At 50.5% G+C, this 25,369-nt stretch overlaps 1 protein-coding gene across 1 annotated transcript; it reads left to right on the top strand.

The window, feature by feature from the left end:
• The first annotated feature begins 1,470 nt into the window (after positions 1-1,470).
• Positions 1,471-20,324, top strand: LOC116506274 (Fanconi anemia group G protein-like). The gene is made up of 15 exons (XM_032213922.1): positions 1,471-1,539; positions 1,632-1,692; positions 1,808-1,939; positions 2,019-2,212; positions 3,089-3,242; positions 3,822-3,952; positions 7,356-7,502; positions 8,180-8,343; positions 8,574-8,640; positions 8,973-9,020; positions 9,441-9,793; positions 10,454-10,494; positions 15,806-15,967; positions 16,415-16,538; positions 17,774-20,324. Exons 1-15 carry the CDS (start codon positions 1,471-1,473, stop codon positions 17,883-17,885), a joined length of 1,959 nt encoding a protein of 652 aa, XP_032069813.1. The 3' UTR covers positions 17,886-20,324.
• Positions 20,325-25,369: the final 5,045 nt, after the last annotated feature.

Genomic DNA, 25,369 nt, shown 5'->3' with positions numbered 1-25,369 from the left:
GCGGCATACAAGATCAATAAACTCAAACTCAACTCCTCTGGCTTCTCCCTTGGTCTTCCACACACAGAGCTCCATGCAGCCAAGTTTCCCCAACAAGTTTGAGCTTCTCCTTGCCTAGATCCAATGAGCTGGCTCTGGTAGGTGAAAGAGCCCTGAAGCCAGTGTGAACCAGCACAGAGGGGAAAAAGGCTTTTGGCTGTCAGTGGCCTCAGTCTGCAGCACCCCCAGAGACTCGGAATCTCTTCCACCTGGCAGGACCCGAGAACCTGCCCCTTTCTCACCTCTCAGTCGACAAGACTTTGCAACTCTCCTCCCTCCCTTCTCCTCCCCAGAGTTTCTCCAGTGGCGAAAAGAGCCATTCGGATTCATTTCTCCTCATGAGTCGCAGTCAAAATGGAAAAGACAGGTGGCTCTTTGGAAGGGGCAGGATAGTCATATTATTTCATTACATTGTGGGTTCAATGTGAATCTTCGTGGGTAGGGATCTCTCTCCGCAATCCCTTTGGGGTGGCTGCTGCAATGTCTTGCTCCCTTCTGCCAGCCCAGGGCAGCTCACCGGAGGCTTTGCCCGCAATCTTTTTTTGGACGGCTGCCATAAAAAGGAGGCTAGAAGTCGCAAGAGGGGATTTAGAATTTCGATATTCAACTGATGAGCACAAGTTAGTCAATGGGCTGCAAATGGCGGAAGCTGCCTCTGCAACGACATGGTCCCCTTGAAACGGTTTCCCTCTTCTTCACTTACAGAAAGGGTCAGATGGGCACACAAGGGCATTTGCAGCCCTCAAATAAGGCATTCTTTGCAACCGACCAGCATTTTCCTGCTTGCTTCAACATCCGGATGAATTAAAGCTGCGGGAGGAGTGCAAAATAATTTAAAGGAGGCCTCCTATAAGCTGTTGAAAGATAAATTTACTACAAGAGTCTCCACACACGGGAAGTTTAAGACTTGTTTTCTATGCCAGTGTTTCTCAACCTTGTCAACTTGAAGATGTCCGGACTTCAACTCCCAGAATTCCCCAGCCAGCATTCGCTGGAGTTGAAGTCCGGACATCTTCAAGTTGACAAGGTTGAGAAACACTGTTCTATGCAATAGAATGCTGGCTGGCCGGCTGGAGGATTCTGGGATTTGAAGTCCACAAAGACTTAAAGCTGCCAAGTGTGACATCTTCGATTCAGGAGATTAAAAACCAGTGACGGTCGGCTTTAGGACCCGTCCGGCAACCTCGATGTTGTCACCAGCCAATCCCGAGCCCCCTTCACCCTTTTTTTTTTTTTTTGCCTCTTCCGCGAGGAGGGAACGCACGTGGCCGTCCCGCGCTGCTCATTGGCCGAGGCCTCGGCCCGCGGCCCGCCCATTGGCTGCCCCGCGGGAACTCGAGCTTTGCCGCCTGTCAACGTTGCCTCGGCAACGGAAGCGTCCCGGCCAATCGGGCGACGCGGCTGGAGCGTGCGCCCCTAGCGCGTGCGGGAATGGCGGGCGACGGCTGCTTGGCCTTGTGGCGGGCGGAGAACGACCGGCTGGCCCGGCACTGGCGGAGGGTGCGCGGCCGAGGCACGGGAGGGCAGGGAGGGAGGGGGACGTGGGGGCGACCCGTGGGGGACTAAGTCCCGCTCTGCTGCTTCCCTTGCAGGCGACGCGCCTTCCCGGCCCGGCCCCGGATCCGTTCGCGGAGCTGCTGAGGGAGATTCAAGGTATCCGGTGGGGGGGGGAGGGGCGGTGGGGGAGGGGCTGACGGGGGGGGAAGAGGGGGGGTCTTTTCCCCTCCCCCTCACGGCTGCCCCCCCCCCCCCCGTGGCTTCCCCGCAGGGCTCCCGGCCGCCCTGCCGAGCCTTCCCGTGGAGCTGGCCGTCCTCTGCAACGCCCTGCCCGCCCAGATGCGCCCTCCCGGCGGCTGCCCCCGGCGCGCCTCGGCCTGGATCGAGCGGGGACTCCGGCGGGGTAAGGAGCGGGTGGTGGTGGGGGGGCGGGCGCCCTGGAGCGGGGGCCGGCCAGCCCTGACCCTCGCTCTCCCCGCCAGTGCTGGAAGCTCGTGCGGCCACCGAGGAGGGTCTCGCCTCCGGGGATCTCTGGCCGAGGGTCCTCCGGCAGGCCTCGCCCGAGGAGCTCCGGGCCCCCTTGCACCACCTGGCTGCCCTGCAGGCGGCCTCCTGGCTGGCCGAGCAGCAGCTGGAGAGAGCCCGGGAGCTGCTGCGGCTCCTCAGCGGTGCCCAGGTGAGGAGGAGGAGGGGGGGGGCGGTGGGGCTGCGACCCTTGGGCCGGGGGGGGGGCCTTTCCGCCTGAGGGAAGCCTGGATAGGGGGGAGCTTTACACTGGAGTAGGACCCCGGGAACTGATTCCTGAGGAAAATGCCTTGCCAGGCTTAAAAGGTGCCCATAGGCGGAGTCCAAATAGCCCCCTCTGTGCTGGGCTCCGGCTTGGATGCCTTTCATTAAATATTGCCATTGGTCTGTGGCCTTTAAAGGTCTCGGCCTGATATATATTTTATATACATATATACATACATACATACATACACATATACATATATATATAATTATTTTATCAATTTCATATATACATTCACAATTATATGATCTCATAACTGTTATTAATAATATGTATTTATAACAATTTTTCCCTACAGTTGACAATATACTTGAAGATTGCTTTCTTACCATCCCATAGATCCATCTTATCTTACAACGGTCCTACTTCTTCCCTCCCTCCCTCTTTCCTTCCCTCGTTTCTTCTCTCCTGCTCCCCTTCCTTCCCTCCCTCCTTCCCCTTCCCTCCTTCCCCTTCCCTCCTTCTCTCCTTCCCTGATATTAAATCCCCTGACAGACAGTCAGCTCAAACCTTGGTAAAAAAAAAAGCAGGCTGCCTTTTCCCTAGCAGCCTTAGGTAGGAGGAGACCCAATGGCAGGGAGAAGGGGGTGGCAAGGAGGACAGCCCCGGTCCATGCTTCCCTCGTTCCCCTCTTTATGTTCAGTGCCTTGATTATAATTTGTGATATGCGTTGCTCTCTGACCGTCTTCCCAGTTTGGAGTGGAGTGGTCGGTTAGTCTTCCTGTATTCTAGCATGAGGATTCTTTGCTCTTTTCTTTCCAGATGCCGGACTCTCCTTGCGTTGGTTGTGACAGTGAGCTCCTTTCCCTGCTGCAGATGTGGCACCCCCATGAAAGGGGAGAGTCTGACCCCCTGGTGGTACAAACCATCGGAGACTTGAAAGAGATTCTGTGGACCTCAGCTGCCTTCTTGCAAGGTGAATGTGAGAGTCTCTGCAGGCTTTATGACCCTTTGAACTTTCACCTTTGCCCCTCTGTTCCTTTTGCCAGTAACACTTCCGTAGATTTCAGAGACAAAGTACAAGTAGTCCTCCACTTACGTCCACAATTGAGTCCATAATTTCTCTTGCTAAGCAAAACATTTGTTAAATGATCTTTGCCTCTTTTTACCACCTTGCTTGTCACAATTGTCAAGTGAGTCGCTGCAGTTAGTAACATGGTTGTTAAGTGAATCAGGCTTCCCCACTGACTTTGTCTGTCAGAATGTCGCAAAAAGGGACCATGTGGCCCTGGGATACTGCAGCAATCATAAATATGAGCCAGTTGCTAAGTGTCTGAATTTTGACCATGGGGATGCTGCAATGGTCATGTGTCAAAAATGGTCATAAATCACTTTTTTCAGTGCTGTTGTAATTTTGAGAGGCCACTAAATAATGGTTGTAAGCCAAGGAACTACCTGTAGTCCTCTTTAGATAAGTGGCACAGAGATCTCGGTCTGCGGCCACACATTAAATTGAATCCGGTCAGACTTTCTGATGCCTGTTTGTCTATTCCAGGTGTTCAGGAGCTGGAAGGTGGCAACCCCCATGGTACCCTTCCTTTCCTCCAAGCAGCTCTGTCCAGGCTGTGTTCTAAGCGGGTCCTCGCCCAGATCTTCACCTTGATGGGAAGCTGCTGCTGGAAAATAGTACGGGTATTTTATGTGTTCTAAGGAATGTGGATAAAATGAAAAAAGAAACTATCCAGGCCAGAGAATCATCAAATATAAGGATGGGAAGGGACTTTGGAAACCAACCAGTGCAAACATTTGTTGTTCACTGAGGTCCAAGATATTTCCAATAAAAGGAAAGCAATTTGTGACTCTGCTGAATAGGTGTTGGAGTGAGGATATTTTCCCTGGTGGCCAGTCAAAGTATCTCCCTCTTAATGTTAGGTCCCTGCCCTGTTGCTGGGGGAAATAGAAGGAAAGAGAAGCAGCACTTGGGGGATGCATGACCCAACAATTGCACGATAGACATGCGCACCGGCAAAATAGTGCCAATTAAAACGCGATGTCAAAATCGTGCCCACAAATTCACGACGATAAAATTGCGACGACAAAAGCGCGATGACAAGCACAATAAAATCGAAAAAATTACTGCTAGGGTTAGGCTTAGCCTTAGCCTTAGGGTTAAATAAAATTGAAAAAATTACTGTTAGTTTGTTGATGACGCGATTTTGTCGCCGTGCTATTGTCGAAAATCAATTAGCGATTTTGACGGCGCTCATTTGTCCGTCGCGGTTTTGTCGGCGCGCATATGTCTGTTGCGCATTTGTCGGTGAACCGGGGAATGCACTCAGTTACTGCAGTGAAGGGTGAACTGTTGAAAGACCAAGTTGGAGGCTGATTGTCACAAAAAAAAAACCTGTGATAATTAAGAACTCTCAGTGACTTGGTGGCAGGTAATCCTCCTGTATCTGGACCTTCGTTTATCCTATCGAGGTCTAGAACTTTGTCTACCTTGAAATTCATATTGCCACTTTTACCATTACCAACTTCAGATCTCCTCTTTTTTCCACCTAATGCATAAATATCCAGAAAGGTTCAGATGCTCCTTCACCGTATGACCACAGTTGAGTCCAAAATTTCCATTTGCTAAGCGAAACAAGTGAATTTTGTCCCATTTTACCACTTTTCTTGCCAAAGTGAATTGTTGCTCTTATGTTAGTCACACGGTTGTTAAGTGAATCTGGCTTCCCCATTTGCTTGTTGGATGGCATCTGAATTTTGATCATGTGACCATGGGGGTGCTGCAGAGGTCATATCAGGTCTTTTGTTCCTTTTTGAACGACAAGGGCAGCATTTCCCCTGAACTGTGCGGTATACCACAACTGGGGCTCCAGGTTTATATCCACGGTGTTAGGCCTTTGAAGTAATCCAGAGAACTCTCTTTACTGTAGGGTTACATTCAACAGAATCTTGCAAGACATGAAAGCGTTTATTTCCTCTTTCTCGTGTCTAGAGACACTAGCAGTGTGGCTCCCACTCACGGATTCAGCTGCCTCTTTTATCAGTCCTTCCTCCTGTCTCCCAAGGCCATTCTCACTTCCCATCGGTTGCAGGCTTCTTCAGTACTCTTGAATATAATTAGTCTAGTTCACGTTGGCTCCTACTATAACCGCCTCTTTCTGTTCTTGGGTTGCCAGCCCCTCATTGTGGCCATCATTAAGTTCCTTTGAATACAGTTCCCCTTTGGGAGACGATCAAAGCACGGAGGACGGAAGAACTCTGTCTTCTCCCTGTCACTACTAACCTTCCACTACTCTTCTCTTGCTTTTTCTTCCTTTTTATTGTCACACCCATAAGTCTTTTCAGTTGCTTTTAGCTTCTCTCACAATCTTCAGTTCCTTTTATGCTTTAGCCTTGCAGGCTTTCTTTCTTGCCAATGCAGCTGTTTGGTGACTACATCTTCATACATGTCGCCTCCTCGCTCAGAGAGGTATTTCTCTGTACTTCCAGTGTCCTATATTTGAGAAATTCACAGGGCACCTGCATCTCATTGCTCTGTGTGATAGAGTGCAGTGCCCCCCCTCTTTGGGCACCAGGGACCATTTCCACGTAGAAAGTTTTTTCCACGGACCGGAAGCAGCGTGGTTCTGCCTGCAACCTGCAGATGAGGCTTCGCTTGCTTGTGCGGCCCATTTGCTGGGATGCCGCGCCCTTGTGCCGGTCCATGGGCTGGGAGTTGGGGACCCCTGATCTAGTGCATGTCGTAGCTGTGAGTGTTTCTTTCTGTAGAATCCTGGATCATAATAGGTGGAGAGTTCCCATTGCTCTTAGTTTTCTACCAGATCCTCCCTGTCAATCAAGGGCAGAAGCAGGAATGCTGATCCCCAGGTCTTTTCAACCCCTTTCTGCAAACGGGAACAGCTAAGAAGACCACGGAGGAAACTCTGGGTGGTCCAGCTGTTCCTTTATTCTGTGTCTCAGTTCTCATTCAGGAGGTCGTTTTCCTGACCCCCCCCCCTGCCCCCACTTGGCCTGGGGGTTTGTGATGCATCCACAACTATGTTGTCGTCCTCCCTTTTCTTCTTATCCAGATGTTGTTCACAGGATCTCTGCTCCAATTCCTTCATCCCAACACAATACGTGGCCTTTTCTGACGGATAGGACCCTCCTCTTGCCTCCTTTCTGAATAAAGGAGGCCCTTTGAGCCACGTGTCCCACTTGCAAGCGTGGCCCCAAAATAAGGAAATAACTGAATTCTACAGGCAGTCCTCACAGTATGACCATAATTGAGCCTAAAATTTCTGTCCCTTTGTGAGACAGTTGTTAAGTGAGTTTGGCTTCATTTTATGACATTTCCTGCCCCCCGTTGTTAAGTGAATCACTGCACTTGTTCAGTTAGTCACCCGGTTCTTAAGTGAATCTGGCTTCCCCCGTTGACTTTGCTTGTCCGAAGGCCGCAAAAGGGGATCACGTAACCCCGTCACTGTCATAAATATGAGTCAGTTGCCAAGTTTTGGAATTTTGCTCCCGCAGGCAAAGTTCACTTTTAAGGTCACTTTTTTCAGTGCCATTGTAACTTTGAATGGTCGCTAAACAAACCACTGCAAGTTGAGGACTATCTGTATTGGCCTCCGCCCATTATAGCTTCCAATCCTTCCTCCTTGTTCTTGGAGTGTTGCTCCAGAGACCTGGGAACCCTTGGTTATGCAACCTGACCTGCTTCCCTGGCTGGTCTTTGGATTGCAAATGAAGGGGAAGGAGCGGGATGGGCATCTGCTGAATATCCCATTGATGATAGGAGGGTCCCTGTTGCTGAGGGTTCTTTACGGAAGTTCCCCTCCTGGGGAGACACCAGTGGACCGTCCAAGCAAGGATGGTCTGACTTCCAAGCAAGGATGGTCTGACTGAGCTCAGAACAGCTTCTCCTCAGCTCCCCAGAAATCTTTTCCGCTCCAAAGAAGCACCCTGAAAGCTCCTGAGACACAGAGCGGCCGAGCCTTGTTTTATCCCATGTGTTGTGTTTACACAACCGGCGTAGATCCTCCGGGGATCCTCGGAATGATTCTGCCCTCTGAGAATGTGCCTCTTTTTGGACCTCCAGGGCAAGCCACACACAGCGCTGCAGCATCTGAAGCAGGCCCTGGAGGTGGACTGCACCTTCCTGCCGGCCTTGTACCAAGCAGCTCTCTTGTACCACCAACTGGGACTCACCGAGGCCGAACTGGAGGTTCTGCTGCTGCTTTGTCAGGTGGGTTGAGGTTTGAGGTTTATTCGATTTATATGCCGCCCTTCTCCCAAGGATTCAGGGCGGCGTACAACATTAAAAGAAACATGCTACAAAAGTTAAAAAGAATAGGATCTCCTCAGACTCAATTAAAATTAACAATGACACATTTTTTTAAAAAGAATTCAAATTACAATTAACAATAATCAATACTTTGATTTGTTTTGTTCAGGCCAGGCTGCTGGGTCTCAAGAGGAGGATCCAGCGGTGGCCTCTCTGCCTTCCCTCCCCAGGGAGGGAGCTGCCTGCGCCACTCTCTTTCCATCCAGCTGGGAAAAAGGGAAAAGAGGCTACAGCAAGTGTTAGTAGGGCATTTTATTATTCTAATGCTGTAAGCTGCCCAGAATCTGCCAGAATCCATGATGTACGTTGCTTTCTTGTAATACGGTGTTTCCCAACCTTGGTCCCTTGAAGATGCTTCAACTCCCAGAATTCCCCAGCCAGCAATTCTGGGAATTGAAGTGCACAGATCTTCAAGGGGTCAAGGTTGGGAAATAACTGTTCTAATAAATCTGATAAAATGAGAACGGTATTAGGAACATGCTGAGCCTCAAATAGCATAGTCCTGCGGTAGCTGAGCAAGGCCAAACTTCATGGCAGAGTCCGGCCTTTTTCCTTCACCCTCTTTCTTCTCTTCCCAGGCTCTGGAGAGTCCCCCACAGGTAGCCCTGGAGTCCCACGACCCCCATTTCCTCATCCGAACAGAGCTTCTCATCAGCGGATGCCGTCCGGCTGCTTTCCTTGCCCCAAGATGCCCATCAGGAGTGAAATACATGCTGGCCAAGAGGTGTTTGCAGGCGGAGAGGTGAGGGCCTCCTCCTCCTCCTCCCTCCCAATCCCCCGGGACTGGGCTGAAAATTCCTCTCAAGGGAAACCTTTCCAATTCTCGGATGCCTTGAAAAGCCACAGCCCAGCGAGAGCCCAATGGAAAGAAACTGACCCCTGGCCACGCTTCATGCTTGAGAAGGGCTGATGGGACTGAAGGCCACGGAAATGACGTTTGCTGATGGGGGGGGGGATGTGTCTCTCCTGCAGGGCAACAGAGGCTGCAGAGCATTACCTGGACTTTCTGGCGCTCTTTCAGGAAGGGCCTCTTCCCCAGGTGAGGAGGGAGTTGCAGCTGTTTCACCTACAGGCTCTGACTCACCTGAGTTGTTTCCTTGAATGCCTCACCCCTGACAGAGTTCAAATGGGTTAACGTAACTGCAGTGGACACCCCACCCCCACCCCAGTGGTCCTCAGAGTCTCTTCCAGATTGCAGGAGGGGAGCTGTGGTGGAGCCTCTTGTTTCATGAAAAGGGGTGGGGGGTGGGGATGACTTTGGATCTGGATCATAGGTACCTCCCTACTCACTAAGTGACCAGTTGTAAGTCAAAGACTACTGTAGTTGGAAAAGGGCAATGAGATTCCTGAATTTTTTTCCCCCACATATAGGGAGATTCTCTAAATATGGTCTCTGTGACCTCTGAACTCCTCAAAAAGGTAAGTGCAAACAGCTTTATGAACTCATGTTGCTCCCCAGGATTATAAGTTGCCCATTTAAAGCGTGGAGGCTGGCTAGGAATGCCTCCCCCCTTTCCCAGGGGTTCTGCTGCCCTTAAAGAGAACCCCTGCCTGGCCTGTCAAGACCTGAAGTTGTGGCGTAAGTTGTGTGTTCAAAAGAGCAGAGGCAAAGAAGGTTGTGGGCAGAGGAATGTGGGTGTGGAAACGAATCCTGATGCTGAGGTTTGGGTTGAAATGGCGACTGGATCGTCACTTTACCCACCCCGCAAAAGATCTTCCGGTCAGGGGCCTTGGGTGGGCTCACTGAATTCAGGAGGAGGCGACTATCTTCACTCCCATGTGTGAATGCTGCTTTCTGCAGTGGGATTCATTGGGAGGGGGGCTTTTTCCTCCTTCCAGGTGTCTCAGTGTAGCGAGCCGGCTGTGCCCAGAATTCCAGAGGTCTTCCTGGAAGCCGCCTCTGCTCTGGAGGAGGCAGCCAGGCACCAGGAAGCCATCGTGGTGTGCGAAGAGGTGGTCTCCCACACAAGCAGGCTGGTCCCGGCCAAACTCTGCATTGTGCTGGGCCGGAGTTCTGGAAAGGAGCCCGCGGGGGCGGAGAGGTCCTCCTTGGCAAAATCTGCTGCGGCTGTCCTGGAAGAGCAGAGGGAGAGCCTGCGCTGTGTCCTCTGGCAAGCGTCCGCCCACTTGATCGAGGGCTGGGCAAGAGCCCGGCTGGGAGAAACCAAGGAAGCCATAAACGGCTTCAGCAGGTAACTAGCATCCGGTGGAATCCTGATCATTGACTGGTTTGCCTCTCCTTTTGCACTGTGACAGCTGAGAGAGGCTGATGGGGCACAGCAGCCTCATTTTGTGGAGTCAGGAATAGTCCCACAAGTGATCCGATGTGGCACAGTGGTTAAATGCAGCTGACTGCAGTTCTGCAGTTCGGCTGTTCTAATCTCACCGGCTCAGGGTTGACTCATCCTTCCATCCTTCCGAGGTGGGTGAAATGAGGACCCGGATTGTTGTTGGGGGCGATATGCTGACTCTGTAAACCACTTAGAGAGGGCTGAAAGCCCTATGAAGCGGTATATAAGTCTAACTGCTATTGCTAAGTGTCCTGGATCATACTTTGAAGGAATAGAGCTGTGTAGAATATATCGCATATTCTCCCCTGTTTTGAATATGATTTCCTCCCTTTGATTCTACTTGCCCTGATTGTGGCCGAGAGCCAGAGAAATAGTCAAGGTTTCATCCCAACCTCTAGCCTCCTCTGGAATCTCTGAAAACCCACCTGCTTTCTCTACCTAGCAAAAGGACTCTCATAGGCCTCTTCCGAGGTAGCAAAATAGGGTTCCTGTCCTCCTTTGGGGCTGGATGGATCCTTCTAGCAGCACAGAAATGATGGCACTTCAACCTTTCTCCAACAGGTGTCTTAATGATCTCCTGAGAGTCCATCTGGTCAGCACAGGTATGGAGAGAGGTCTTCATTGCTTGCTTCTGCCTCCCTCTTGACTTGGTTCCTGGGCTCTTTCCAGAGGAAATGGCTTCACCTGAATCACAGGATTGGAAGGATCAATTTAGGTGATCCAGGTCATGAGGGAATGTGTGACTGCGCTCACCCCTACCCATAACACACACTACTCGGTGCAAGAGTCCAAATTTGGGCCCACCCATAATGGATAACCTTCCATTTCTGGTTTTGTTATTGAACTGCTGTTAGAGGGGGTTTCCCCATCACTGATTTGGAGTCCGCCTTCTTGCCACTTAAATCCACCCTCTCTGTTGTGCACTCTGGGAAGACCAAGGAAACACTTCGACCTTCCTTTCCGATACTTTTTCACGTATAAGTAATTATTAGTTTATGATGGCAATTGAGACTGGAATGGCCAGTGCGATGTTAGGTGATCGCTCTGCATAGGAATAACAATTCCGGTTACCATCACTGAGGGAGGATTTCACACGATTGACTTCTGACATCCTGCCGGCTTCCCCAGTGACGTTTTTGTGGGAAGCTGTCAGGGAATGTCGGAAATCACAATCCCGTGTGGCTGTGCTTCACTGTAAAACGGAGTGTCGAATCTCAATCACGTCACCATAGGGACACTGCAACAGCCAGAACTCTGAGGACTGGTCATAATTACCACTCATTATGAGTTTGAATAGTCATTGAATGGGTAGTTGTTAAATGAGGACCCCTTGTCTTTGAAGTGGGTTGGCAGGTCCCTTCTCTGTCTTCTCAAAGCTAAGGGTGCCCAGTTCCCTCAGTCTCTCTTCATGGGTTTATTTCCGCTCTCGTGAATTTGACTGCCTTTTTCTGAGCCTTTTTCCACTTTCTCTGGAACCTTCTGAAATATAATTTGGGTGTGGTGCCCAAGAAGGGGTGAGACCAAAGCAGAAACCAGTTCCCTCCCTTTCCCCTTTGCCTTTGGGGTCCCTGCCTCCCCAGACAACGAGCGCTCTGACGTGCTTTTCAGAAAGACCTTGAAACCTTGTTTTCATTCTGCAGTGGGTTTGGGCACTGATGGTCTCCTGCTGTATTAACCTCTTAGATTGACTGTGGTTTTTAATTGCTGTATTTCTAAGGTCTGGGAACTGGGTGATCTATAAATAATTGGATGAATAAAATAAGCAAACAGAAATATCCCCACAGCCACAATTCACTAACTTTCTTGAAAGAGAGGAGGAAGAAAGTGGCTTCTCTGGAGCCTCCAACCAAAATTAGTTGTCCAAATCCTTAAAATGTTTCTTTTAATCCATTTGTCTTCTTTGTACGTATGTAAAGTAGCAGAGAAAGGCCACAAAAAGTTAGTGGTAAAAACTGTGCCTCATTTATAAAGTTTGGGGAATCTTGCTCTAATCTGGCAAGATGGTTTTGAATTTTACTTCTGTCATTCCATAGATATTAGCTGCCCTGCCTAATTTTTTGTTAACTGCAAATTTGACAAATCTCTACTTCTCATCTAAGTTATTAAACTATTGAAGCCTAGAAGAGCCAGGAGCAGCTCTTGTGGCCCCTCCCTTGATGAGTTGCCCTCTCCAATTTGGTGAGCTATTGATGGACAGACTTTCTCAAACAAGCTCTATTAACCCCTCCACAATCTACCTGAGAAGTTCACAACCAAAACTCAGATGAGGTTAATCTAGCAAACTCAATTCCTAGCAGATCTCACTGACTTCTGAAAATAATCACTTTGTTTTCACAATGGTTCCCTTTGGGATCTCCCCAGGATCACATCAGACTGACCATCTGTAAAAAAAAAAAAGGCCATGCATTTACATCTCCCCTTTTATAAATCACCCACTATGACCCTGGGTGGCATGCAACCTCGTATCCTGACCCTTCTCTTTATTTCAGCAATACAATAGCAGAGTTGGAAGGGACCTTGGAGGTCTTCTAGTCCAACCCCCTGCCTAGGCAGGAAACCCTATACCAGTGTTTCTCAACCTTGGTGAATTTAAATGCTGTGGACTTCAACTCCCAGAATTCATAGCATAGCTGGCTGGAGGATTCTGAGAGTTGAAGTCCACAGGACTTAAAGTCACCAAGGTTGAGAAACACAGCCCTATACCATTTCAGACAAATGGCTCTCCAACATCTTCTCAAAGATGTTGGGGCATTCACAATTTCTGGAGGCAACTTCTGTTCCACTGGTTAATTCTTCTCACTGTCAGGAAATTTCTCCTCAGTTCTAAGTTGCTTCTTTCCTTGATTAGTTTCCACCCATTGCTTCTTGTTCTGCCCTCAGGTGCCCTGGAGAATAGTTTGACTCCCTCTTTGTGGCAACCCCTGAGATATTGGAACATTGCTATCATGTCTCTCCTCTGTTTTTGACAAACCTATGTTGGCTTTTGGCTATTGCTTTGTTTACTTCTAGGTGTTCACTAATTCGTTGCTTGATTATCTTTTCCAGAATCTTTCCTGGTATTGAGGTCAGGCTGATAGGTCTGTAGTTTCGTGGATCTATTTTTTTTTCCTCTTTTGAAGATGGGAACCACATCAGCTCTTTTCCAGCCCTCTGGCAGTTCCCTGGTGCTCCAGGATCTCTGAAAGACATAGTTCAGTGGTTCTGAGATCTTCTTTGCCAGTTCCTTCAGAACCCTGGGGTGTAATCCATCCGGTCCTAGTGATTTGAACTCGTCTAGGGTAGACAGGTGCTCACTTACCTATTTCAACTTGTGTTCCTAATCTGATTTTTGTGGTGCTGTTTTTGATAGGTTGGATTGTTTTATCCCTTTGTGTAAAGACAGATGCAAAACATGAGTTAAATAGTTCTGCTTTCTCCCTGTTGCTTGTCACTTTCTTGCCACTTTCTCCCAGCCATGGACCAATTGTTTCCTTAACTTTTTTCTTCTTTTTAACATGTTGGAAGAAGCTTTTTTTGTTATTTTTTTTACTTTTGTGGCAAGCCATTCTTCATTGTGAGCCTTAGCTTTCCTCCCTTCATCTTTACAGGCTCGGGCTATTTGCTGATATTCTGCCTTAGTTATGTCCCCCCCTTTTCACTTTTTATACTTATCTTTTTTGTCTTTCAATTTGTCAGAGAGTTCTTTATGCAGCCATGCTGGTTTCTTTGGAAGCTGTTATTTTTCTTCTTCATTGGTATTGTGCTAGACTGGGCTTTTGTAATCTCGTTTTTCAAAATTTCCCAAGCTTCTTGAGTTGTTTTCCCCTTGAGAATTCTCATCCATGGAATCCTTCGCAAGCTCTAAGTTTATTGAATTTAGCTCTCTTAAAGTCCAAGACTCTGGTTTGACTTTGTTCTACTACTTGTGTTTGCATAATGTTGAATTCCAATATTGCATGGTCACTTGCCCCCACTATTCCTGTGGCTTCAACACCTTCTATCGTTTCCTCTCTTAGTGAGAATTAAGTCCAATATGGCCGATCCCCTTGTTCCCTTCTCTACTTTTTAGGAAACAAAGTTGTCTGCTAGGTTCGTTAGATACCTGTTGGATCTTCCACTTGATGCAGAGTTTGTTTCCCAGTTGATGTCAAGGTAGTTAAAATCCCCCATTACTATTGTGGTGTGCTTCCTACATACCTTAGTTAGCTGACTATAAAAATGTTCATCTACTTCCTCTGCATGGTTGGGTGGCCTGTAGTATAGACCTATGGCAATGTAATCCCCCCCCCAACCTTTAATATTGACCCAAATGCATTCAAAATCATTCTCATCATTGTTGTGCTCTATTTCTGTAGAGATGTAGTTATTTCTTATATATAGTGCAACTCCACCTCCTCTTTTATTTGGTCTATTTCTTTTAAATAATTTAAATCCTTCTAGCTGTATGTTCCATTTGTGGATTTCATCCCACCAAGTTTCTGTAATGGCAATATTATCGTAACTGCCCTCATTTACTTGAATTTCTAATTCGCCTTGTTTATTCCTCATACTCTGTGCATTGGTGTATAGGCATTTGAGTCCATTTTGATTGACCCTCTTTTACTGTCTACATAACCTGTGTTATGCCTGACTGCCCCTATTTTCTTGCCACTTGTATGATTCATGCACATGAGATGGCACTCACTATTAAATGCTTGGTTTTGCTTGACAGCAGGAGTGATAATCTTACCTGCACAAACATCTATGTTACATGCACTGATAACCCTATGAGTTTTAGATTCCTGGGGACAGAAATGTTCTGCATCAATTAATTCTCTGTCCCCGCTGTTCAGTTTAAATGTTTATCCAGAAAATCTGTGAATGTAATGCCAAGTAACTCAGTCCCTTTCTTGGATGGGTGCAAACCATCTCTTTTGTACAGTTTTTCATTGGACCAGCTGCAGGCATCATGACTAATAAAACCAAAGCCTTCCCTTTTACACCACTCCTTTAGCCACACATTAAACTCTGCTACATGCTGGCCCTCCCCTTTTTGTTCCTTATATACTGGTAAAACCTCTGAAAAGATAAGCCTACAACCTATACTGCTAAGTTCATACCCCAAGCTCTGGAAATCATTTTTCACAGTAAGTACATCTTTTTGGGACAGATCATTTGTGCCAAGATGTATAATAGCATCAACATCACAATCCTTACTTGCATTCTTGACCATCTTAAGAATACGCCTCTTGTCTCTGCTGGCAGTAGCACCTGGGAGACACCTGACCTCCATATCCTTTCCTAAATTTACATCCCTTACGATTGAATCACCAACTAGAAGGTGACTTCTCTTTTTACATACCTTGATCTTCTTGTGCGACCAATGTGTGATACCTGGGTCCCCATTTCGCCTTTCCAAAGAAAGTTCTTCATTTTGGACCACGATCTCCTGCTTATTTGATTCATCATTATCACAACTTCCTTGACCTGTCACTTTAGTGTCCACATTAAGATCAGCAAGGGCGCTCAGTTCTTCAGGATCGGAGTCCGGCCATCAGCTGTTCCCTTCGCTCAAGGTGTAGAATGCAATTTAGGGCAGTGTACTTACCTCCTCCAAAGAAAAAAAGGGGTGTACTAGACCAGTGTTTCTCAACCTTGGCAACTTTGTCCTGTGGACTTCAATTCCCAGAATTCCCCAGCCAGCTGTGCTGGCTGGGGGATTCTGGGAGTTGAAGTCCACAGGACTTAAAGTCATCAAGGTTGAGAAACACTGTACTAGACAGTGGAGAGGTCTCTGCTTCCAGTGCTTTTCACGTGGCCCGGCGGCTCCCTTTTTGCTAACTCTGCCCTGGAGTGGCTTCGTTTGAGAGCTGGCTGTCCTTGCAAAATGGAAGAATTGGCCTCGTTTGGGGGCTTCATGGTGGTCAAGGATCGCTGTGTTCTTCCTCTCGCCAGGCAGGACTGAACCAGAAGGAGAACAGATGGCCGTACCTGAAGCGGAGCTACTCCCCCAAATCAGACTCCTGGCCTTGACAGGAAGAGGAATCCAGTTTCTGGAGCTGGGGAGGTTCAAAGAAGCGTTGATGGATTTTCAGTACAGCCTGCAGGTCTCTCCAGGTACCTGCAGCATGAAAGTTAGAAAGAGTCTTTTGGGCTGGGTTGGCAAGGAAGGCGTACCACACAAAGAGCATCTTCTGTGTGTGCCCGGGGTGGGGGTGGACTTGGCGAAGGCCACGGAATCTGGGTTAGTCTAAGCAAGATGAGATGAGCCCCTTTCTCACGGGGGAAGTGGCAGAAGCCATGGGCAAGGTGAGGAGGAGATGAGGCTGCCACCTGAGAGGTCGGGTGTGGTCACATCTCTTGTCAGTAAAGAAAAGACCAGGACACAGGTGAAGGTCCAGTGGAACTGGCTTATTGCTAGTTATGCCTATGCACAGGAATCAGTGGAAGTCAAGGACGGCCTCCTTTATGGCTGTGTGGGGATTCTAGGCTGGTCCCTCTTTTCACTCCACCTCCAGGTTCTGCCATCCCTTCTCCTACAGTCTCTTCTTTTTTGTCTCACAGAGAGCTGCGCCTCTACCTTGTACTTACTGCACACCCTCTGGAAACTTGACCGGAAGCAGGAGGTGGTTGCGCACTGGCCGAAGTTCCCATCGGAATCTGGCTTGATGGGGGGAAACGCAGGCAGGTGTGTGTCCTTTGGGCTAAGCGTTGTCCCCGAAGCCCCTCTAGGGAAACTCAATCTGTGGAGCTTCCATCCAGTCTCTTTCTCACACTCCTCACCTAAACGGCCCCCATTTTGGGTCTAGTTCTGCTTCCTGGCCACCAACACGCAAAACAAACCCTTCATTTCTGCTGGGATTTTCTGCTGCTCTGTCTGGTGACCCAGACAAGGTTACAATGGGGGGAAATGTTCTTGGATTTTTTTTTTAACCTCGCCTGGGTAGATATAAGCGACTCAAGGCAGCAAACACACATCCTCGTATTTTCCCCACAGCAACAACCCTGTGAGGTAGGTTGGGCTGAGAGAGAGTTACTGGCCCAAAGTCGACCAGTCAACTTCCATGGCTAAAATGGGACTAGAACTCACTGTCTCCTGGGTGGTTGGTCCAAAGTCACCCAACTGGCTTTCATGCCAAAGACAGGACTAGAACTCACCGTCTCCTGGTTTCTAAGCCAGCACTTTGTCCACTACACCAAACCCCTAACCCTCCCTGGAAATTCCTGGTGGTGCCAAGCTCATAGAAAATAGAAAACGGATGAAGTGTTGGTTTCTTGACATTCTTCGAGCTTGGTTGTTTTGCTGTAGGCATTTCACAACCAGGCTTGGTAATCTCATCAGTCCAAGGGGGAGGGGGATTTGCTGGCTCTTTATATAGAGTAGCTTGCCCTGCCAGGTTTGGGAGTGGTTGGTTCCTTGATTAGGATTTATTGCCTGTTCCCTGTGAATCCGAGTGACAGCTGTTGGAGAGCCCGTCCGCTGGGCTCTTGATTTTCTTCCTAGACTTTAAATGGTCTATAAACAAGATTTACCCCTGGGTCTCTGTCAGTGGGTGATGTGTGGGGAGGACAAGCTTCAAGCAAGCCCCTTGCTGAATCTAGCTTGATCTGAGATAGTGAGAGTTTCCCAGTTGAATCTCTGGTTGGGCCTGTCTTGTGTGTTGTGAGTGGAAGGCGTTTTTGTCAAGTATCCTGACTTGATTGATGCTTGCATAATTCTGGGCATGAACAGCTGTAGAACTGCGGCCCCCACCTGAAAGGAAGAGCTTCCTTCCCTCCTCTCTCCGGCTTTGGCCTTGTGCTTTCTGCAGCAGAAGGTGGGGTGGGGCAGGGGTGTGTGTGCAGGCTGAGCTTCCATCCTTGGTCACGGCAGTCTCCTGCTAACTTTTGATGCTCCTCCCGCCCCCTCCTTTTGTGTTCCAGATCTCCCCCACTCTACCTGCGATCGTGCGTGAAACAGACGGAGTTTCCTCGCAGGGAATCCTTTGCCAAGGATATAAAAAGCTACCTCGGGGAGAAGGGCCAGGTGCTTTAATGCTACGGTGGCTTCTTTTGCCAGCTTTACTCTCAGATGCTTCTCTCCCTCCCGAAAGGGCTTCTCCAGAGTTCACTGTCGCCCGTGGGAAGAAGGTGACGCTTTCTGAGTTCCTGGGGGTGGGGTGGGGGGCAACGGCGTGGGAAGGGTGGCCTTTCTTAATGGCAGAAAAGGGTGCTCTTGCTCCCACGTGAATATCTCTGCCAGAATGCTCTGGCTCATGGAGCTGGCTTGTATGACTCAGGAGGGCTTCGTGCTCAACGGGAAGTGGGGAAGAGCCCCAGGCGCAGAGGCCGCGGCGGCTCCCTTTGGCAATGTGATCCTCAACCCCTGCAGCGGTTCAGAGGAGAACAGTCTTGGCTTCCAGGGCCTCTGCATCCCTTGCCAGAGTCTGGGTGAAGAGCCAGAGGAACTGCCAAGAGGCATCCTTGTTGGGATTTAGGATTTAGGATTTATTTGGGATTTATAGGCCGCCCTTTTCCCTGAGGGGACTCAGGGCGGCTTACATTCATAGGGAATGAGACCCACTGAAACGTGGAGCTCAACCAAAGTGGCTTATGCTAAAGCAGGGCTCTCCAAAGCTTGGCAGCCTTAAGACTTGTGGACTTCAACTCCCAGAATTCCCCAGCCAGTTGCCAAGTTTGGAGAGCCCTGTTGGGATGTGCCATAGAGAAAGACTTCCTGAATATGGAAGTCCTATTGAGATCATTTGGTTAAGCGTAAAAGGAGTTAAAAACCAAACTATGCCGTTTTGGGACCCCTCTTCACTCAGGTAGAGGTTGCAAATGATGCTTTTCTAAATCAGGTTTCAAGATGGCAGGTTCTGGTAGTGATGGGAGACTTCAGTTACCCCAATACTTGCTGGAAAATGAAGAGTAAAGTTCCAGCAGGTTTCTCCTCTCTCAGCTCCGGCCCACCTGACCAGTATTTTCCTCCCTGTGCCTCCCCCTCCCCGAGGAAACAGATAACATGGATGTTTCTAAATTACTGGCCTTGAGGGGCCTCCCTAATTAACAGACACCCCGATTACAGTCATCCAAGTCTGTGGCCACCATCATACGGGAGTGATGTATAAAGGAGGCCTTTCTTTCAGCTCCATTGGCTGAGCCCACCTGATTCCTTCTCCCTCTCCACTTCCTCTATGCAATACATGGTTTTCTGTTTTTACAATTGGGTCACGCCTCCTCCTTCTCCTTTTTTCTACCTAAGCGGTGACTGGCAAACAGCAGATGGCAGCAGCTAACTAATCTCGGGAAAGCTGAGGATTGCGCTTGGGTAAATACTTGGATGGAGAATTGCCAGAGTGCCAGGGTTATGAGGTAAACTGGGAAGCAGGGGGGAAAAAACAGGGTGGCAAGGAAGGGCCGTCAGCAAGCCCACCTGCCAAGAAGGGAGAAATGGCAAAGTTTGCTTCCCATGTAGGAAGTCCTCGACATACGACCATAATTTGGAGCAGAATCTCTGTTGCTAAGCAAGACGGTTGTTAAGTGAGCCTCACCAGCTGATGACACTTTTTGTCATAAAAGGTTGTTAAACAAATCACTGCAGTTCTTAAGTGAATCACGTCATTAAGTGAATCCGGCTCACTCTAATCTTGACTACTTGTAGGAAGTCAGTTGGGAATGTTGCGAATGAGGATTTTGTTTAATCCTGGGAGACAGCAACCATTACAAATATATGCTGGTTGCCAATTGCCCAAATTGCGATCGTGAATGTAGGGATGTTGCAATGGTCATAAGTGTGAGGACTGAGCCTAAGTCACTGCAGTTGTAACTTCAAAAACTCGTTAAATGAATAGTTGCAAATCAAGGACTCCCTGTATTTATGTTTTCTCAATTTCTGCAACCCCCTCAGAACCTTCCATCAGTAAATCTGGCGGATGGATTATGTGTTTCAAGTCAGTATTCACTTTTAATAACCATTTCATTTATTTATTACATTAATAAACCTCCACTACTGTTTGGACTCCATCCCGAAGGCTGCCTTCCAGTAGAGTAGCCATTGCCCTGGGAGTCCTCTGCTTTTTTCTCCTTCCAACTCCCCAAGCATTTGGGACCTTCAGGGAAGGTGGAGCTTTGCAAAACACTTGCATCTTGAATGTGAAATTTAGCCCGGTTTGTTTCAAGACCCATTCTTTTACGTCTATCCACAATATTCCCATGAATCCTCTCTGGCATCAGCGTCCGGAACCGTCAGTACTTCCATCTTCTTCAAATCCAGTTTCTGCTTCCACAGAAGATCATAGAGAATTAGCGAGATTTGGCGCAATTCTGATCTTTTGTAGGTGGAGACATATCACAGATCTGCACCGCTTTTCCAAGAGCCTTCAGGCAGGGGTGACATCTTCCGAGTTCAGCCTGGTTTGGTCTAATCGGTAGGGAGGAATGGCAGTTGGACTTACCTGAACTGCATGTTTCGACGAGAAGTGTGGGAGGAGTAACCATTGGGTATTAACCTAATCTTGATTGCCTATTGGAGATTGAGGAAATCTTTGGAAGCCACACCTCCTGCTGGTCCGGTGGCTCGCCACTTTAACCGAACATCTGAACGGTATCTGAAAGGAAGCAAAAAGAAACAGCCAATACCGATTCTTCCTAGCTGTTGCTTGAACCTGGACGTGCTCAGGCCCTGCTTCACGGCGAAGGTCGCCATAACGGGCGGGAAGTGACTCCTCCCACACTTCTCGTCGAAACATGCAGTTCAGGTAAGTCCAACTGCCAGTTTCCGAAGAGAAAGTGTGGGAGGAGTAACCATTGGGACATACCAAAGTTAGTTGTCCTGGGAGGGAATGGACGGGCCTGAGCCCCCTTGCGTGTCTAGGACGCCCTGAAGGACCCTCCTGCCGAAGGCAGCGTCCGCCGAGGCGTAGGCGTCCAATCTATAGTGTCTAATGAAGGGAGACGGGGAGGCCCAGGCGGCCGCTCGACAAATCTCTTCTAGGGGAGCCTGGGAAGACCAGGCGGCTGAGGTGGCAGCACTTCTAGTGGAGTGTGCTGTGATACCCTGTGGGACCTGGAGACCCCGAGCCTGATAGGCCTGAGATATGGCCGCTCTGATCCATCTGCTGATGGTGGCCGAGGAGACCTTAGCCCCACGGGTGGAAGGTTGGAAGGACACGAAGAGGGCCTCTGATCGTCGAAAGGGAGCCGTGCGTTTCAGGTAGATGCGTAGGGCTCTTCTAACATCTAACTTATGCCAGGATTTCTCCCTCTCCCCGGAGGGATGGGGACAGAAATCCGGAAGGATGATCTCTAACCCTCTGTGGAAGGGGGAGTTGATCTTGGGCATGAAAGAAGGGTCGAGTCTGAGGACGACCCTGTTCTCTAGGAAGGTGCAGAGGTCTGCTCTGCTGGAAAGGGCATTGATCTCTGAGACCCTTCTAGCTGAAGTGATGGCTACCAGAAAAACGACCTTAAGGGTCAGGAGCTGGAGGGAAACCTCCTTCAGAGGCTCAAACGGAGCCTCCGTTAGAGCCTGGAGGACTGTGGGAAGATCCCAGGAGGGGAATCGATGGACCGCTGAGGGTTTCAAATTCGCCGCCCCTTTGAGAAAACGCCTGAGAACCGGGTGTTGAGATAGGGGGGGAGCGTTCACCCCCCCCAGGACTGTGGAAAGAGCGGAGACCTGACGCCTAAGGGTGCTGGTGGTGAGGCCCTTCTGGTGACCCTCCTGGAGGAAGTCCAGAACCTGAGGAACCGAGGCAGTCGTAGGACAGATGTCTTTACCCCGGCACCAGTCTGAGAAGGCCACCCACGAGGCATTGTAGATGCGGGTGGTGGATTGTCTCTGGGATGCCTCTACCACCTTGATGACCTCCTCGGAGAACTGAGCCTGTCTCAGTTGTTCCCGCTCAAGCGCCAGACGGTCAGATGGAGCCACTCCGGGTCTGGGTGCTCTAGGGATCCCTGGTGAAGCGTCACCTCCCCTGCTGGTATCCTCCAGGGAGGAGCTGTGGACAGGTCCACCAGATCTGCCAGCCAGGGGCGGCGCGGCCAAAAGGGAGCCACCATTATCAGATCTGCCCTCTCCGCTACCACCCTCCTCAGAACCCCGGGGATGAGGGGAAGGGGGGGAAAGGCGTAGAGAAGACCTGGTGGCCAGCTGCAGCGTAGGGCGTCCGTGTCCATGGCTCCCGGGGTCGGGAACCTCGAGACGAACTTTGGTAGCTGGGCGTTGTGCGGTGTCGCAAACAGGTCCACCGTCGGATGGCCGAACCTCTCGCAGATCCTGTGGAAGATCGAGGGATGGAGTTGCCACTCTCCATTGTCGATCGTCTCTCTGCTTAGCCAATCTGCCTGATGGTTCTCTGTTCCGGAGATGTGCTCCGCCTTGATGGACGCCAGGTGTTTCTCCGCCCAGTGACCCAGGCGCAGCGCCTCGTCGCGGAGAGCCTTGGAGTGGGTGCCTCCCTGTCTGTTCACGTGTGCCTTGGCCGCTACGTTGTCTGTCAGGACTAGGATGTGTTGACCTCTGACCATGTCCTTGAAGTGTCGGAGGGCCAGGTGGATGGCCCTGAGCTCCAACCGGTTGATGTTGTGCTTTAGATCTGTTGGAGTCCACCGACCTTGGGCGATCTGGTTCTCCAGGTGGGCCCCCCAGCCGAAGAGGCTTGCGTCGGTGGTGAGCGTCATTCTTGGTGGATCTCTGAAGAGGCAGCCTCTGTTCAGAGCTGGGGACAGCCACCAGTGGAAAGATAGCAGCACTTGGGGTGATACTTGGATCTTGAAGGTCGCGTCGCTTGTCCCGGACTTCTGATGTGGTAGCAGGAACCACTGGAGCTCCCTGGCGTGCAGTCGGGCCAAGGGGATGATCCCTATGCACGAGATGAACTTTCCCAGGATCCTGGAAAGAAGAACTACAGGGACAGAGCGTGACTTGCGAACCTCATGAATCATCTTAACGATGCTGTCCTTCCGATCCTGAGAGAGGAACACCTCCCCCGCTACAGAGTCGATAATGGACCCTAGGTGAAGCAGCCTGGTGGAGGGCACGAGGTGGCTCTTCTCCAGGTTAATGGAGAACTCCAGGGATCTGAGAGTGTCGATGGTAGTATTCAGATCCCTTGCAGCTGAAGCAGAGGACCTGGCCAGGACGAGTATGTCGTCAAGGTAACAAAATAAACGGACAGGGAGGGAACGTAGGTGACCAGCAGCTGCAGCTAGCACCTTGGTGAAAGTCCTGGGGGCTGAGGCCAACCCAAAGGGCAGGGCTCTGTATTGGAAATGGTCCCCCTCATGGGAGAACCTCAGAAACTTACGGTGTTCCGGGGCGATCCTGATATGCAGGTATGCCTCTGTAAGGTCGATGGAGGCAAGGAAGTCGCCCGGCCGGATGCCCTCCAGGATGGATCTTAGAGAAGCCATTTTGAATTTACGGTATACCACCCTGGAGTTGAGTAACTTAAGGTCCAGGATGGCTCTCCAACCCCCGAGCTTTTGGGCACTAGGAAGAGGTTTGAATAAAATCCTGACCCTTTTTCCCCCTCTGGGACCCTCTCGATGGCCCTGATGTCGAGGAGATGTTTAATGGCCTTGGCCTTACGGGCCCTCCTGTTTGGGTCTGAGGAGGAGGAGAAGGTGCGGAACCTACTGGGAGGAAGGGAGCGGAACTCCAGGCGAAGCCCGAGCCTTACCGTCTGGAGAACCCACTCATCCGATGTGATACGCTCCCAGGCATCCGCAAACATGGAGAGGCGACCGCCGATGGGGTGATCCGGGGGCGGATCACTTGAATCTGCGGAAGGGACGACCGCCTCCTCCACGAAAGGGCCGCTTCCCCTGGTGTTGGCCCCTGAATCTGTTCTGAAATTGTCTATCCCCCTGCCTCTGAAATCTGGGGTTTTGGTACCTCTGGCCTTGGCTGTCTCCCTCAGGTGGTCTGTAGGAGGTCCTCCTAGGGTACGGTGCATGGCGGAAATCCGACCGCTTGTTCGTTGACGGGAGGATCTTCCGCTTGTTTTTATCCTCCACAAGGAGAGGCTCCAGCGCCGTCCCGAATAACTTGTCCCCGGTGTAATCCGCGCCGGTTAGGTGCCACTTCATTCAGGATTCCGCCTGCCAGTGACGTAGCCAGAGTAGTCGCCTAGAAACAACTGAAGAAGACATAGCACGCGACGCATACTTTACCGCGTCCAAGGTGGCGTCCGCCGAGAACTGTGTTGCCGCCAGCATCTTGGAGATGTCCTGCAGGAGTCGCACTTCAGAGGCTGGGGTCCTATCCCTCAGTTGCTCCAGCCACAGGACCGTGGACCTATTAAAAAAGGAGGCAGAGGCGGCCGCTCTGATAGCCCAGGTGATGGCCTGGAACGTCTTGCGCAGAACAATGTCTGCTCTCTTATCCTCAGGCTTGAGGCAATTAGCGGTGTCTCCTGCTACGACCGTTGAGGAAGATGCCAAGGTTGCCACCGGGTTATCCACTTCCGGAACCTGCAAGGGGCTTGGGCAAAGGCTTGGTTAAGATTATAAAACCTTCTTTCATTCCCCCCTGGGGTTGGAAAAGACCCTGGCTTTACCCACTGAGATTTGAGCACCTCCATAAACATATCTGGGGTGGGGATTTCTTCCTGAGCTACGGGGGGCCTATGGAAGGGCCCTCTCTTCTTCTTGCTTTTGCCCTTGCCCGAGGACTCAGCTGCGGGTTGGGGATCCGAGGGTGGATCCAGATCAGCTGTGGCTACTGCCTTGCGTAAAAGGGAGCTGAACAAGGAGGGGGGGGAAAAGTCCCGCTACGGTGGAATCCTCCTCCCCCTGGGGGACCTCATCCTCCGAAAACCCCACATCCTTTAGTTCCCCTTCCTCGAGGTCGGATGCCTCACTAGCCGTGGATGGGGAGGGGTTACCTGGCTTCCCTTGCAGCCGAGGTGCTAGGGCGATCGCTCAGCCCTCTGGGGGGATCCTGGGGGGCCCTGCTCCTGGGAGCCTGTGGCTGCTGAGTTAAGCTAGAAGCCATAACCTGGGCCAAAGCTCTGGCAAACATGTCCTGAAAGCTGCTGGTTAGATCAGGCAGCTGAGGCTGAAGCTCTGGTGGTTGGGAATATTCCCTGGGTTCAGGGGATAGAGGTGCTAGGCGAGGCTGGGCTGGGCTGGCTGCTCTGCGGCCAAAGGGATCCGCTCTCAAATCCAGTAGGGGAGCAGGGGAGAGAGGAGGAGAAAGAGAGCTGTGCCTTCTCAGAGATCCCCCTGGAGAGGCTGGGGATGGAGAGGCAGATCTCGCGTACAGCCCGGGCAGAGGCCCTGCGTGGGGAGCGAGATCTGGGGGGGGGAAGGGCTGATGGTTGCCCTGTAGTCCCTGGCCGAGGCCTTGGTTGCTCTGGTTTCCCTCCTGGGGGATGGATTCCTGGGTGCCCTGGCTTTGTCCCTCCTAGATGGGGATCTGCCTCTGGGAGCAGGGGAAATCGCTCTAGAGGACCCTTCCTCTGGATCCGCACCCCCCCCCCCTCTGGGCCTAGAGTTTTTGCTCCTAGTCGCCTCTGCCATTACTCACGG

This window comes from Thamnophis elegans, chromosome 3, assembly GCF_009769535.1.
Source record: "Thamnophis elegans isolate rThaEle1 chromosome 3, rThaEle1.pri, whole genome shotgun sequence".
Taxonomy (NCBI): domain Eukaryota; kingdom Metazoa; phylum Chordata; class Lepidosauria; order Squamata; family Colubridae; genus Thamnophis; species Thamnophis elegans.
This window is presented reverse-complemented; position numbering and strand designations above follow the sequence as displayed.